This window comes from Aethalodelphis obliquidens, unplaced genomic scaffold, assembly GCF_003676395.1.
Source record: "Aethalodelphis obliquidens isolate GAN/ISIS:26980383/991018 unplaced genomic scaffold, ASM367639v1 scaffold20, whole genome shotgun sequence".
Lineage (NCBI taxonomy): Eukaryota > Metazoa > Chordata > Mammalia > Artiodactyla > Delphinidae > Aethalodelphis > Aethalodelphis obliquidens.
The window spans coordinates 6,998,166-7,014,829 of NW_020837964.1; the positions used below are offsets into that span (position 1 = coordinate 6,998,166).

A 16,664-nucleotide genomic window follows, 5' to 3' on the forward strand; every position below is an offset into this window, starting at 1 on the left:
ACAATGGAGAAAAGACAGTTTCATCAATAAGTGGTGCTGGGAAAACTGGACAGCTACAAGTAAAAGAATGAAATTACACCATACACAAAAATAAACTCAAAATGGATTAAAGACCTAATTGTAAGGCCGGATACTATAAAACTCTTAGAGGAAAACAAAGGCAGAACACTCTTTGACATAAATTGCAGCAATACTTTTATGGATCCGCCTCCTAGAGTAATGAAAATAAAAACAAAAATAAACAAATGGGGCCTAGTTAAACTTAAAAGCATTTGCACAGCAAAGGAAACCACAAACAAAACAAAAAGACAACCCACAGAATGGGAAAAAATATTTGCAAACGAAGCAACCAACAAGGGATTAATCTCCAAAATAAACTCATGCAGCTCTACATCAAACAAACAACGCAATCAAAAACTGGGCAGAAGATATAAATGGACATTTCTGCAAAGAAGACATACAGATGGCCAAAAAGCACATGAAAAGATGCTCGACGTCACTAATTATTAGAGAAATGCAAATCAAAACAACAATGAGGCATCACCTCACATTGGTGATCATCAAAAAATCTACAAACAATAAATGCTGAAGAGGGTGTGGAGAAAAGGGAACCCTCCTACACTGTTAGGTGGGAATGTAAATTGGTACAACCACTACGGAGAACAGTATGGAAATTCATTAAAAGAATAAAAATAAAATTACCGTGTGATCCAACAATCCCACTCCTGGGCATATATCTGGAGAAAACCATCATTTGAAAAGATACATGCACCCTGATGTTCCCTGTAGCACTACTTACAATACCCAAGGCATGGAAGCAACCTAAATGTCCACTGACAGAAGAATGGATAAAGAAGATGTGGTACATATATACAATAGAATGTTACTCAGCCATAAAAAAGAATGAAATAATGCCATTTGCAGCAACATGGATGGACCTAGAGATTATCATATTAAGTGAAATAAGTCAGACAGAGAAAGAAAAATATCATATGATATCACTCATGTGTGGAATCTAAAGAAAAAAATGATACAAATGAAGTTATCCAAAAAACAGAAACTGACTCACAGACTTCAAAAACGAAATTATGGTTACCAAAGAGGAAGCATGGTGAGGGAAGGGATAAATTAGGAGATTGGAATTAACGTTACACACCACTATATATAAAATAGATAACTAACAAGGACCTACTATATAGCACAGGGAACTCTACTCAATATTCTTTTTTTTTAAAACATCTTTATTGGAGTATAATTGCTTTACAATGGTGTGTTAGTCTACTCAATATTCTCTGATAACCTATATGGGAAAAGAATCTTAAAAAGAATGGATATATGTATACACATAACTGAATCACTTTGCTGTACACCTGAAACTAACACAACACTGTAAGTCAACTATACTCCAATATAAAATCAGAATTAAATTTAAAAAAATACAGGATATCCAGGGAGCTGCTCACTGTGGCTGGGAGGGTGGGCTGGGGGTGGTGGGGGAATGTACACATCACCCTGGAGACGCAGGGAGACAGAGGGAAGCCACATGACCCAGGTCAATCGTGGAGGGGCGCTCCAGGGAGGGGTGCTCTCCTGGCCTGCCTACAATCTCCTGTGGGTCCACGGAGGCTCAAAGCAGTCCCAGGGATGTCGTGTGGATTGCAACCCTCCCCCAAAGACTGCACTGTGGTTGTTCTTGTGATCCCATCAAGGGGGAGTAAGGGCTCTGGATGTCATGCAGATCCATTGGATCCAGTTCATTAGTTCATTCACTGATTCCACAAGTACTGACTGAGTGCCTACTATGTGCCCAGCCCTGCTCCAGGCACTGCTGACAGAGCCGTTACAGAGACACACTGTGAAAGAGACAAATACATGGAATCAAAGGTACGTCAGGTGCTGCTAAAAGCTAAGGAGGAAAAGGAGGTAGGGGTAGAGGGCGGGGAGAGGGGAGGGTTTGATTTTAGGTAGGACAGGCCCTTCACTTTCGTTTTAGAATGCATCAGTAGGTACTCAAAAAATATTTGATGAATGAATCGTAAAATATAAAAGGCGCAAGAGACTTTGAAGATCATCTGCTCCCAAACTCTCAGTTTACAGGTGAGGAGACTGAGGCTCCGCGAGGCTAAATCGTCAGCCACGTGTCACTGTAGCTATGAGGTGACTCAGCAAGGAAGAGCAGATGCTGGGGTCGTCTGCCTCGTGACGCCAAGGCTCCGCCAACGGCCCTCCCTGCTCCTCATTCATCACAACCTGTGGAGGGCAGGGCGACTGCACATCCGCCTGTGGCGCCGCCCCTGACCCGCGTGTGGAGACGCAGGGCCGGCCCGGTGTCGGTGTCGGCGCTGGACGCTGAGCCTGGCCTCGCCTGCAGCTCTTCTCAGCAATGTCGGGGGATAACGAAAAGGTGCCCCTCTGCTCCTGGCGTGCCTTTGCAGTGACTTGGTTTACGCAGAGCCCAGCCAGCGTGTGGGGATCACGCACGAGGTCACCGATGGGCTACTGGCCGGGCCTGTGCTGGTGCCCCAGGGAGGGGCCCAGGAGTGAGTAAGCCATGCCCCCCGCTCCAGACACGGCCATCAGAGGTGCTGGGAACACGGCTCAAATATCGCAGCCTGCAGAGCAGGGGCAGAAAGTAAAGATCTGGGGGCTGTGACGGGGAAAGGGGCCTAGGATGGGGTTCGGGGAGCAGCATCGGTGATGGGACTTGAAGGATGGGCAAGCTGGAGATGGTGGGGGTAAGGCCAGGAGGAGAAAGCACGGCCGGGCTCAGGGGCAGGTGTGTGGTTCAGTCCAGAGTTCGGGGCTTACACCCAGAAGGGCAGGGTCATCCACGAGGCTAGTGGGGGCCTGGCTGTCGTGTCTTTGATAGAAATCCGCGGGAGGTGTTGAGCGCGGCAGTAAGGGAGAATGGAAGACGCTTCTCTGGAGGATCTGAAGTTCCGGATTCATTTCCTAGTTTCCTGTGTGACCTTGGGCGTGTCACCTGACCTCTCTGAGTCTCAGTTTCCTCACCTGAACAGGGGACTAAGAATCCTTCCTGGACTGCTGTGAGGAGCAAGTGAGCACGGTACCAAGCAGGAGCCGCTACTAGGATTCACGTCTTTGACAAACATTTATTGGGCACCTACTGTATGCCAGGCTCTGAAGCTGACCTGGGCTTCAGTGGTGAAGGGCAAAGCCTTCTGGCTTCCTGGGGGGAGATGGACAAGTTATCAAGGCTCTCAAATTCTGGTGGGTGGGGCCTCGGGGCAGGGAAGGGCATCGCCCCAGCCTGGCGGCATTGGGGTGAGCTTCCTGAAGGAAGAGGAGACACTCCCTCGGTGAAGAGAGGAAGGAACAACGTAGGCCAAGACCCGGAGGGACAGCCTCACCCACTAGCCCCCTGTGCTCCTGGACATGTGTCCCCAGAACGTGTGTGTGGGGGAGCCACTGGCACTTGGCAGCGGCAGTGGGCAGGAAGGCTAGACGTCCTGTAGTGCGCCCGCCAGTCCCCACGACCGGGATGGGCCCACGTCCCGCGTGACGGTCTGACGTCTCACCGGGCATTCATGTAGGCAAAAACCCCGCTTGAAATGATCTGTGTCTAGAATCTAACTTCATCTTACATATAAATGCAAATTTTCTTTTCCTGCCCCGTTTTAATAGTCACTGGATTTTCCAGGAACGCCACCACCATGTCAGTTGAGGGAAGGTTGTTCTTTGTTTCATTTGGACATTAACCAAGAGCTGGTCACCATTCTGGAAAATCACGTCACCAACGGCCTCACCCACGGGGCACACCTGTGACTGTCTGCACTTGTGGCCGCTGCCTTCCTGGAGATCCTGGTACAGGACAAGCTTCTGATTCCCCACATCATTTTATGACAAATTACCTTCCTTTTAATCCTCCCGTTTTACGTTATAATGAGGGAATTATATCGCTGTTTTGGAAATCACACATACAGGCAAATTACATACCTATGAACTCAACTTCAGGAAAGAGAGTCACGTTACAAAATATTCGTTTTATAAAAGAAGCATCGGGGGACTTCCCTGGTGGTCCGGTGGTTAAGACTCCGTGCTTCCAATGCAGGGGGCACAGGTTCAATCCCTGGTCGGGGAACTAAGATCCCACATGCCGCGCGGTACAGCCAAAAGTTAAAAAATAAATACATAAAAGCAGCGTCAGGTCTGAATGTTTGCGAGCCCCTGAGTCAGGAGACAGACAGGGAACTGGTTTTATGATGGTGTCCGCCAGGGCTGAGTGGAGGGACCAGCTAGCCTGGGGCACCCACCAAGGGGCATGCAGACCTCAGGAATGAGTCAGTGATGTGGGAATGAGTCAGGATGGGGGATCAGAACCTCGCACCACCCGCTCCAAACAGTGCCCTCAGGCGGAGATTTCAAAAGAACCTTTGCCTGGTACTGACTCATCTGTGTGCTCATAGGTGCGTCCTGGGAGAGGATTGTGATCCCGAGAGCAGCCAACTGCACCCAGTCGCCCCGATTTGGGTGGGCAAGGTGGAGGCTCCTCATGGCAAAGAAGACTTTGAAACTGAATCCACCTGGGATACGGTCGGCCTTTACGGAGGGTGAATGACCCACCAACGAGGGCAGGGAATGTCACATGAGAGACACTTCCAGACCAAATGGCAGGTCACTTCAGAGGACATGATCTAAAGCCCCTGGGTTCACCAAAAGAGGGAGGGATGGACTTTGTATTCGTAAAAAATGTGGTTTCCTTTGGGATAAATGTGCAAATATTTAAAAACTATCAAGACGAGTGTCAAATTTCCAACCTGCCTGGGACCCCCGTGGTTGGATCCCGGCTGTCCCTTAGAGGAATGAGGCCAGAGTGCCAGGCATCGGCCAGATGACCAAAGGCCTCGTAAATCACGTCAAGGAGTTGAAACTTAATCCCAAATTTAATGGAAAGCCTTCGGCGGATGCTGACCAGGGAGCAACGTGATCAGGCCTGCGTCTTAGAAAAGTCAGTTTGGCTACAGGGCGGACAATGGGTAGGAGGGTTCAAGACTAGGTGAGGAGTCTCGCAGCATGCTGGGGGAAGGAGGCAGATTGTCTTAGGGGGCAGGAGATGACAGTAGGGGCCGTGTAGCGGGGAGATGAGGCTGGCCCAAGAAATCTCGGGGGTGTGGGCACACAGGTGGTCTGGACTGCCCAGTGGGGAGATGTCAGCGGCCTGGCTTAGCAAATGGGCATGTGCAACCCTTCTGTAGCCCATGCCCTGGGCAGGCACTGCTCACGCAATCCTCCCAGCAAACGTCTATGGCAGGTCCATTGTGATCATTTCCATCTGACACGACATCATTTCCATATGACATGATCGTGTCATTTTTACAGACAAGGAAACAGAAACAGAGAGCTTAAGCCCTTGCCTTGGTCATCTCAGTGGGACCTCATTCTCAGAGATTCCAGGGCTCTTTCGGAGGCAGACTGCCAGGTCTCGTGACTGATTTGTGCTAAGGAAGAATGCGTGTCTGCGTGGACTGGCCAGGGTCTCCTCAACCTCATTCAGGAACAAAGAACTCAGGTTCTTCTGTCCAGGCAACGGCCCCTAACTCAAACCAGCTCATGCTGGGAAGGTAGCCCTGCAGAGTTGCCTCGCTGAGAAATGGGTGGTAGAGTGTTCCTGGTGGGCAGCCGAGCTGGGTGGGTGCCGCCAAGAGCCTCTTGTCTGAGTGGACACAGCTGCCCCACGCAGGGAACGAACCAAACCCTCCTCCCGCCTCCCAAGGTCACAGGCAGCGCTGATCAGGGCCAGTAAGGGTGCAGGACGCCCCTCCCTTCCTGCTTCTCCACCATCACCGGCGAGAGTCACTTAAGCCCTGTCCAGAGTCCAGCGGTCTTTCTGCAGAAGACCTGGCGGGGTACCGGCTGGAGGCCAAAGCGCAGAACCTCCCCCTTCCCCCACCTCCACGCCTCCCTGGGCGACCGCGAGAGCAGGAGACGCCGGCCCTGTGGGTTTGGGGCGCCCTCTGCTGGACATTTTCCACTGTCCGCCGTGTGATGCCGGCACCTGCCTCTGGACTGGATATTTGAGGGTTTGCGGCAGGCGGGGACACGAGGCATGTGGGGAGAGGATCTTCTTTCTCCTCAAGCTGGGAAGGGGAGGCAGTCACAGGGATAAGATGGCCGGTCCCCAGCCGATGGGAAAGAATACGCAGGGCAGATGAGCCTACGTTTTTCATTTCAATTATTGTGTCCCCATCAATAGCGATCTGCCCTGCTGGGACCCCCACTCCATCCCTCCCACAGGCTGTCTTCGATCGCTTACCTTATTTACGAGTCACAGTAGCCCTCGATAATCACAGTACTAAAATCTTTTTAATGAATATCACTGCTACTACTACTTAATTTATTGGATATTATTTATTAGCTATTGGATTCACAATAGCCCATGATAATAGTATTAAAATTATTTTAGTGGATATAATTATTCCTACTTATTTATTAGATATTATTTGAATGGCTATGCCAAATATTCTTACTTATCTGTGGGTATTTTATTCAATATTATTTGTTGGATTTGGAAATTTATTAGATACAGGATATTACTTACTGTATATCAGATATTACTTATTGGATATTGGATTCACAGTAGCTCATAATTATAGTATTAAATTCATTTTTAATGGCTAGAACCGCTCCTCCTGTTTATTTACTGGATATTTGATTGGATATTATTTGAATGGACAAAACTGACAGAACTCAGTTACGTGTCCAAGCCTCATTACCTCGTTTAATCCTCACTTCTATTATCAAGCCCATTTTTCAGATGAGAAAACTGAGGTCCCCAAAGATTAAGCCCCATGCCCAAATCACAGGCCAGCACTCTCCCACCTTCGCCTTGCGGGCCCCTCCCGCTGAGCCAGACAGCTTGCACACACACACACACACACCCCGTCCCCCCACCCAGCCCCAAGGCGGTGGGAAAGTTCTAACTGGGCTCTGACTAGCGCAGGGAGCCACTTACCTTCCGCCACCCGCTGGTGCAGCTCTGTCTGGTAGCTCCTTACTTGAGAAGCGGCGGAGGCGAGGGCCCGGCCTGACACATGCGCACCGGAGTTCCCGCAGCGCCTTCTGCGCTGGGGGTGGGACTTGGGGATTCCCATCACCCCTCCCTGCGTGCAAGTGAAGAAGGCTTTGGCCGAAACCATCTGTGTGATCAGGAATGTTGATTAAAGAAAGGTCATTTCTTGGCCGGGGAAGAACAGCCTCTTCCAACAACATTCTTTCAAAACAAATCCATCTCAGCTCTGTGGGGTGTGCGTCCCAGGGTGCTGGTGCTTCGCGAAGATCCCAGCACGTCCTAAGGGGCCCCTTCAGGTTTTCTTTCTGGAGACACACCTGAGCTAGACATTGGGCGGTGGGGGAGGAAGGACGGATGCAGAATTAGCCCTCACTGAACACCCTCAACCAGGTTTTCCAGGCCCCGTGCAGGGTGTTTTCATTGGCTATCTCACCAGCTCATTACCCGTGGGGAGACTGAGGCACAGAAATGTTAAATGACTTCCTTGCCCAGGGTCACCCAGCTGGGGCATGACAGGCCTAGGATTTGAACTCAGACCTTTCCCACTCCAAAATACCCACGATTTCCCCATTAAAGTGACATTTGTATTTGGCCTGTGGCCTGCTTTGACTTCCAGATCTTGTTCTCCTCCACGTTTGCACAAGGCCAGTCCTATCCTGTCTGGCAGCAATACGCAGTGTTTAAGTGCACGGGCTCGGGGATCAGCCCACCTGGGATTTAATCCTGAGCCCACTACTCACCTGCACCAGGTAAATGCCTTCATCACTCTGTGCCTCAGTTTCCTCATCTGTAGAAGAGGGATAGTGATAGCAGTACCTACCTCCGAAGGATCCTGTGAATGAGTTAAATTAAATGAGTTAAATTAAATGAGTTAATATTTACATATGTGAAATTCTTAGAGTCTGGTACAAGATAAATGCTCAACAAATATGGGCTTTTAATCACTGATGTAGTTGCTCTCAGCCCTGGTTGCGAATCACCCCAGGAGCTTTAGAAAAATGCCAACATGTGGGTCCCACCCCAGAGATTCTGATTTAATTGGTCTCAGGTGGAGGGAGGCCAAGTGTAGGTGTCAGAGCTCCCCACGTGATGCCAATGCTAAAAGGTGAGATGAAACAAAAAAAAAAAGGCGAGATGCACCAGGCCAGAGTCTCCACGGCAGGGCTGGTGTCCTGGGCACCCGGGATAGTGGGCGGCACCCAGCAGGTGTCAGGAAATGCTGGAGGGCTACTCAGATGCCCTGTAGGTCTATGTCACTCTATTCAACATCAAGATCACGAGTTTGGATCTCATCTCCCATCACTTAGGAGGGAGGTCACCCACTCAGACGCAGGTCATCACCCCTGAAATAAAGACAAGCTCTGTCCCATCCTGAAAGTCCCTAATCCAAACATGAAATCATCCCAACTCTGCTTCTGCCAAGGGCTGTGCAAGTTCCGCCTGGACTACGCCAAGTCCCCGGAATTTCCGAGAAGGGACTCGCCCCGTTTCTTTCTAAGTCACCTGCTGCTGGCCCCTGGCTTCCCTGGAATGTGCCAGGAGGAGAAATTCAGGTCCAGTGAAGATGTTGGGGCAGGCGGAGGGCTCTGAGCTCCGGCCCACCCCTTCCAAGTCACCCAGATCCCTCTCCAGCCGAGGAGGTTGATACACGTTGACTTTATACCATTTTACAAATGACTTCCACTCTCTGGGTCTTTGTTTCTTTGTCTGAAAATACTTTGTAGGTTTCAGTGAGGATTCAAATGATTGAAGACATTAAGTGGTGGTTATTTATTTATTTTATTTTTATAAATTTATTTATTTTTGGCTGTGTTGGGTCTTGGTTGCTGTGTGCGGGCTTTCCCTAGTTGTGGCGAGCGGGGGCTACTCTTCGTTGCAGTGCGCAGGCTTCTCATTGCGGTAGCTTCTCCTGTTGTGGAGCACGGGCTCTACGCCTGTGGGCTTCAGTAGTTACGGCGCGCAGGCTCAGTAGTTGTGGCTCGCGGGCTCTAGGTGCGTGGGCTTCAGTAGTTGTGGCACGTGGGCTCAGTAGTTGTGGCGCACGGGCTTAGTTGCTCTGCAGCACGTGGGATCTTCCCGGACCAGGGATTGAACCTGTGTCCCCTGCATTGGCAGGCGGATTCTCAACCACTGCACCACCAGGGAAGCCCCTTAAGTAGTGGTTATAATACAACAGTCACACCCGTTGTGACAGGGGTGGCCCAGGCGCATCACATGATGAGGGGCAGCTGGCCATGCTGAGTGGGGAGAGGGCTGCAGGGGTTCAAGGCCCAGGTATGGCCCTTAGAGGAGGGGTCAGAGGCTGGCAGAGAGCAGACAGAGAAAAGTGCAGTTGGCACCAAAGTCAAACCCATCCCCTGCTCCATAAAACGTTCCTAACTGGGACCTGATTGCAGACAGAGAACACACTCAGGGACCACCATGGGTTCTGTTTGCAGCTCTAGAGCCAAGCATCCTCATCTCTGCTCTTCTGTCCCCAGCTGCAGATCCCAAGCATGGGGACCAAGCCAGAAAATGCCACCCACCCAAGATGGCGTTTCCCCCCAGAGACATCAAGGGACCCACATTTCCAGAGTTCCTCCAAGCACAGAGCAATATGCCTACACAGGCATGACGTGCATCTTGGGTAAGCCTCCCGGCAGCCTTTCAAGGAGATGCCAGCCTCTGCTCTCTGCTTTGAAGGCAACTGTGGCTGGGAGGGGTTACATGCTCCAGAATCCACACCCATATTTGCTCAAGTGTGAAGCCACACCTTTTCTACTCTGCTTGCATGCTGGAATCAGATGTAGCTGAAATATCAGCCAGGGGTCTAAGGGACCTCCCTACATTATCTGGTTAAAATTATATGATGGAAGATGCACAAGTCTAAGACGCACAAGTCTAAGTCACGTTCCCTTATGGGGGGACAGGTCACTCTCATCTCCAGCTTGATGTCTTGTGACAAGGGGTCGGCCTCACAAGTCTTTGTTGACTTAAACATTCATTTATTCATTCTTTGAGCAAATACTTATTGAGCACCTCCTGGCCATGATATGAAGCACTACAGACCCAACAGGGAACAAGACAGACAAGGTCCCTGGGCTGACAGAGCCGGCATTCCAGGGTGTGGGGGGAGCCAGGTGAGCAAGGAAGAGACAAAAAAGTAAACAAACAACAATGATGAAAGACTGTAATAAGGGCTATGTATCGGTTATGTGTTGCTGCCTAACAAACATTCCTAGACATACGGCTTAGACAACCATCATTTATTTCCTCCCAATTCTGCAATTTAGGCCAGACTCAGCTGGGCAGTTCTTTTGCTGGTCTTGCCTGAGGTCATTGGTAGCCTCAGCTGTTATCGGGTGGCTTGACTGGGAGTGGGGTGGCTGGAGGGTTTCAGCTGGCCTCACCAGTGTCTTCTCTCTCTCCATGTAGTCTCTCGTTATCCAACCGTTTACCTGATGGCTTCCTCACATGGTGGCCAGAGGGTTTCAAGAGGGCAAAGGCAGAGCTGCAAGGCCATTTGGGGCCCAGGCTTTGGAACCAGTGCTACGTCACTTCTGCCACTTTCTACTGGCAAAGCGAGTCTGCAGACCAGCCCAGATTCAGGACATGGGAAAATTAACTCCCCCTTTTTTCGTGGGAGCAGCTGCAAAATGATATGGCCATGTTTTTCAATTTACTCCAGGCTAGGAGAGGCATACCAGGTGCTGAGGTAGGGCAGAAGTCAGAAATGAGGCCCATAGACATATTTGCTTGGTCTCAACCGTGTTAAAAAAAAAAAAAATCAAATTAACTTTAAATGCAGAAACCAGAGCATTTCGTGCAAAACTCCAGATTGTCCAGCTTCTGTCCAAAACAGAAGTTCTGGCAACACCTGGCCAGCATTCCCACATGGCAGCAGACTACTTGCTGAGCCGTGGCTGCCACCACCAGATGGGTATCAAAGTTCTCACCTCTCTCTGCTGATTTCTAACCCTGAGGCTGAGCGTCTGTGGCCAGTTAGGACTCTTCAGCTACTGTAGTTCTGACGGTAGAGCTAAGGAGGTAAGTGAAACATTGCTCCTACCTGTGGAAAACACAGTAGACCGAGAAGAGTCCACGTTTGGTTATTTGTATCGTGTATGTCATTTGTATTCGCAGAGAATCAGCAGTTGGTTCTTTACACCTCTGCTTCACTTTTAGACCCTTCTGGCATCTTCCACCCTTCTGATACAGAGTTGGAGGAGAGGAGCAGGGAAGTTCTCCATAAAGACAAGCCATTGATGCTGTACCTGAAGGATGAGAAGCCAGGATGAGTGAAGGGAGGGGGCACAGCATATGCCAATGCCCTGTGGTCACAGAGGGCCCCTGGGGCTGAAGGGTGAGGTGTCAAGTGGCACAGAATGAAGCTGGAGCCGTGGGCAGGGGCCCCCTTGCAGTGGTTCAGAGGCCACGGCATGGTCGGGTTTCATTCTCAAGGCAGTGGGACAGCAGCAAAGGGCTTTTACGCTGGGGAGGAACATGGCGGGATTTCCAGAGACTGAGAGAGCAGATGGGAGGTGGCTAGGATTGGGGGGATGGGTTTTTATAGAAGTTGAGTGGGATTGGCAGAGAGCACTGGTGAAGACAAGAGGGTCTGTCTATCAAGACGCCTGTCTGTCTGAAGGAAGCCTGGGTAAAGAGAGGCCTCCAGTGACTCAGGTGGCCCAGGGCCTCCTGCTGTAGCCTCTGTAGGGTAGGAAGTTTGAGTGGCTCAGACCTTGAGGAGTCGGACTGGCAAACTGGCCAGCGAAAGCCTTGGCCAACTCTGGAAGCAGATGCATCGTTTCCGAGATGGAAAGGAATCTGGGAGACGGGTGGGTCTCAGCTCTGGCTGAACATTAGAGTCACCTGGGTCCTATTCCTGGGCCCCCCCAGACTAATCAAGGCTGAACTCCTGGAGGGTGGGGTTGTAATAGTTTCCTACGGCTGCTGTAACAGACCACCACGAACTGAATGGCTTCAAACAACACACATTTATTATCTCGCAGCTCTGGAGGTCAGAAGTCCAACACTGGTCTCACTGAGCTCAAATCAAGGTATCACAGGGCCGTCTTCCCTCTGGAGGCTCCAGGGCAGAATCGGTTTCCTTCCTTTTTCCGACTTCTAGAGGCCGCCCACATTCCTTGGCCTGGGGCCCTGCGTCACTCTAACCTCTGCTTCTGTTGTCACCTCTTCTCTTTGGTCCTCCTGCCTCCCTATTATAAGAACCCCTGTCGTGACACGGGGCCCACCTGGATAGCCCAGGATCATCTCCCAGCTCAAACCCTTAACTCAGTCACATCTGCAAAGTCCCTTTTGCCACATCAGGTCACAGATTCTCTGGTTCAGGGATTAGGACATCGATGTATCTGGGGGCCGGGGGAGCATCGTTCCGTTAACCACAGGAGTTAAGGTATCGCAGGGTTTTTTTCTGCAGAGAACGCTGAGAGGGAGGGCCCTGAGCACAGCTGGCTCTTCTGGCCATGTCTCCAGGCTGGGTGCTGTGTGGACCCATCAGCGTGGGGACTGTGCTAGTGCCAGTCTCCCTGTGTTCTGTCTGCTGACAAAAAGAGACAGCATAAAGGCGAAAGGACAGTTGTAGGAAGAACCTGGGCATGGCTATCAGATAGACCTGGGTCCAAATGCCAGTTCTGCCTCAGACCAGCCACATGACTTGGAGCAAGTGACTCAAATGGCTTGTGACGTTCCTGTCTGTTAGGGGAGGGTCACAATGATCTCTTAGGAATGCTGTGAGGATAACCGGCTCACCACTGTATGGTAGGTGTCCGATGGGTGCTGTCCCCCCAGAGTCCCTGGGCAGCTTAAAGGATGGGGGGAAGGCAGCTAAGGGGCACCGACACCCCAGGCAGGTGATACCCCTCTTCCTCCCAGCTGCAGTGGGGAAACACAGCAGTGGCAGTGATGGAGAATCTGGCCAGGCTGGAATTGTTAGTCAGTTTCCCCTTTCCTGGCCATAGCTGATAAGTATATCCTGCTGGATAAAAATACATCCACCCTTACGGTAAGATTCCCAGGCTGGGAATTCTCCGAGCACCCCGCCTCCAGCCTGGGGGAGCGCAAGTTGCCTTTCCCTGCAAACATTTTAGGAGTGGCTATGGTTCCTGGGCGAGGGGTCCGGCACCCGTGCCACACTCTGAGGCGGGGAGGAGGCTGCTGCTACCGCTGGGGAAGCAGCGGGCCAGGCTGGGCCGTAGTGCAGGGCACCCTGTTAGTAAGTGGCAGTGCCGACGGAGCCTAGAGGCAAGAGCCCTGTGACCAGCACAGGGCCTTGCCGTGCGCCGGCCGGGGCTTGGTGCCACGTGGTAGCCCCTTCGGCTCACACTATGTCCCCAGGATGGTCCCGTTGTCCCTGAGGCACAGGGGGTAAGGAACTACCCCAAGGAAGCAGTGGTGGTGGAGACCGGATTTGAACTCAGCCGTCTGGTATTTAACAGGTAGACTGGCTCCTGCTCAATCGAATTCAGAAAAGCTGTTCGGATTTTCAGTTTCCTGATGGTGAGGAAGAGGTCTGTGGATCACCCCAGACGCCAGCTGACACACACACAGGTGGCAGACCTCGCACACCAGACACGTGGCACTCCCGCCCGGGGCCGTCTACAGTGCACAGCACTGGGGGTAGGAAACTGGATTCCCATTTCCTCAACCTTGCCAACGACCCAGCAGCTAGTGTTGATCACTTTTCTGATGTGTTCCCTATACTTGATCCCTCATCCTTTTATTTGAGGCTAACTTCACATAACACAAACCATTTGAAAGTGTGCAATTCGGTGGCATTCAGTACTTTTCACGACATCGTGCAAGCACTTCTTTTTCCAAAACGTGTTCTTCACCTGAAGGGAATCCCCAGGCCCATGAGCAGTTGCTCCCCGTTCCTCTCTCCCTCCAGGCCTGGCAACCATGAATCTACTTTTGGTCTCTAGGGATCTGTCTTTTCTGGACATTTTGTATAAATGGAATCATAGAATACATGGTGTTTTGTGACTGGCTTCTTTCACCTGGCGTGCTTTCAAGGTTCATTCATGTTGGAGCATGTATCAGTGCTTCGCTCCTTTTTATGGCTGTATAGTATTCCACTGGATGAACAGGCCACATGGTGTGTATCCATTCATCTCTTGGTGGACATGTGGGTTGTCTCCACCTATCGGCTAATGTGAGCAGTGCTGCTGTGAACATTGGTTTGAGCCCCTGTCTTCATCTTTCCTGGGTATATATGCCTGAGAGTGGAAATGCTGGGTCACATGGTAACTCTCTTCAACTTGCTGAGGAAACGCCAAATGGCCCCCCATAGCGGTTGCACCGTTTTCCATTCCCACCAGCAGTACACGAGGGTTCCAATTTCTCTACATCCTCAGCAACACTCGCTATTTTCTGTAGCTGTTGTTTCATGATAGCCATCCTAGTGTGTGCGAACTGCTTATCCTTCACTGTGAAAGTGGAGCTGAGATACCACACAGCCCCACCTCCACAGATCCAGCTGAGAAAGTGGATTCCCAAGGTCATCCTAGAACTCAAACCCGCTGCAGCCCCGGGGGCGACTTTATTAGCAGGGAATGCGTTGCACGCAGACAGAGATCCTTGGGTGAAAATGGACTGGGGCCAGGGGAGGCCACTGACACAGCTCTTGGAAAAAATTCGTGGGGACAAAGAGGATCATGCCCTACTCACACCGAAATTTCAGAAGCTACTCCAAAACCTAACAGGCAGTGAACATGAAGGAACTCAAGTTCTCCAGAAAGCTACAGGTTTCTTTTACAACAAAACACCACCACAACACACACACACACACACCCTCACTCAAAGTTGGTTTTTGTTTTTGTTTTTGAATTAATTAATTTATTTATTTTTGGCCACATTGGGCCTTCGTTGCTGCGTGCGGGCTTTCTCTAGTTGCGGCGAGCGGAGGCTACTCTTCGTTGCGGTGCGCGGGCTTCTCATTGTGGTGGCTTCTCTTGTTGTGGAGCACCAGCTCTAGGCTTGCGGGCTCAGTAGTTGTGGCTTGCGGGCTCTAGAGCGCAGGCTCAGTAGTTGTGGCGCACGGACTTAGCTGCGCCGCGGCATGTGGGATCTTCCTGGACCAGGCCTTGAACCTGTGTCCCCAGCACTGGCAGGCAGATTCTTAACCACTGTGCCACCAGGGAAGTCCGGTCTCGGTTTTTTAAAAAAATACCTTGGCTCTCATCAGCTTCTATTCCAGCTGAAAAAATGGTGGCGGCACCAGCAACAAACCTCCTATTTCAGCTCCCATCGAGAAAGTCTCCCCTGACTGACCCCTTCGGCCACAAAACTGTTCGATTTTCCATCCTTGGCCATTGGGCAAACACATGAGCAGCTTTCAAGAAGGTCTGTCCCCTTTCCAGAGAGACAGGCTGTTGGTCTGCCTGGCCTTGAATCCAGCTCTGCCCTCCCACCACCAAGCCTGAGTTTTGGCCAAGTGGTAACTTCTACGGGCCTCAGTTTTCTCTGCTGTAAAATGGGTTGTTGTGAGGATGAAGTGAGTTAACACATGAGGTGCTTAAAGCAGTCCCTGGCGCACAGTGGGTCAAGACAAGATACGTGTCACTCTCTGAAGCCAGCAACGGTATCAGGAAGGTGACACGGTCAACGCCCATTGTCCCATCTCCACCTGCATCAAAACTGGCAAAGCGCCCCTCCCCCACCACCTACAACAGGCAATCTGGGGTCTATTCTTCCAGAACTGGGTTCCTTTGCAGGGCAGGCTTTGAGCAGACTGACATCTCAGGTACTGTAGACATAAAAGGGACCTGGCAATGATCTGGTCCAGGGTTTTATATAACAAGGAACTATGTCCTTGCCCTCCAGACAAGGAAATCCAGTGACCTAAGTCTCATTTTATAGATAAGAAATGGAGGCTCTGGGAGGGCAGAGACTGCTAAGGTTTCCCAAGGGTGAATGGGTACAGCCAGGACCCCTCGGAGCTGCTGGTGGAGGCCTGGGCATCGCAGGGTCGGGCTTCAGGCTCCGACAGCTCCGACTACACCCTTCCGCAGCCAGCCAACTTGGGCACTGGTTTCTGGCCAAGTCTTTGTTTAAAGAAAGGGTTCCACAGCAACCTTCCCACCCCCGTCAAAGATAAAAAGGCTGGCAGACCGCTGGACCATAGAACCTTCTCGCTATTACGGAAGGTGGAAAGAATTTAAAACCAACTTCCAGAACTACCTGACGCTATGCTGTACGACTGAAGAGGAATATTCCATTTCTTCTTCTTTCCAGGTGACCTCAGGAGTGATTCTGGCCGACTTCATGTACGTAACCTTGACATTACTGGGAGGGTCTCTCTTTGCCCCGTGTCTTCGGTGAAGATCTGCCTGTGACATTTTTCAGGACCCCTGGTCTTTGTAGCTTTGTAGTCTGTGGGCATGAGACCAAGAAGAAATTACAGAGAATTCTGTTTGTCAGAGACAGAATTCTCCAACGTATAATTAGACCGTTGAGGTCAGGATCCTATATTCCTCGTAAGTCTAATTTCATTCTCTCTTCCAAGGAAAGTAAATTTGAAACTGTCTTTTGGGGAAGTCAGAATGGGGACTTATTCTGATAAGGGATGGAAGACACCAAGGCAATGACTGTGGAGTGTGGTGAAGGAGTGTATCTTACACTGTGAGCCAGGATC

The 16,664-nt window shown here is 50.8% G+C and overlaps 1 protein-coding gene across 5 annotated transcripts in view; it reads right to left on the reverse strand.

Annotated features, from left to right (window-relative positions):
- Positions 1-1,878: 1,878 nt before the first annotated feature.
- The window catches only part of GAN (gigaxonin), an 80,574-nt gene continuing 65,788 nt past the window's right edge, over positions 1,879-16,664 (reverse strand). Inside the window, exons 10-11 of one of the 5 annotated variants that reach the window (XR_003435402.1) lie at positions 7,771-7,862; positions 1,879-7,157 (exon numbers count right to left, since the gene is read on the reverse strand). Coding sequence is in view for 1 of the 5 variants with exons in the window: in XM_027119173.1 (XP_026974974.1) it covers positions 7,847-7,862 (16 nt within the window). In the remaining 4 variants the exon portion in view is untranslated. Of the gene's footprint in view, positions 7,863-16,210; positions 16,403-16,664 lie in introns of all 5 variants that reach the window. The other 4 variants (XR_003435401.1, XR_003435400.1, XR_003435399.1 and 1 more) reach the window with 4 other exon arrangements.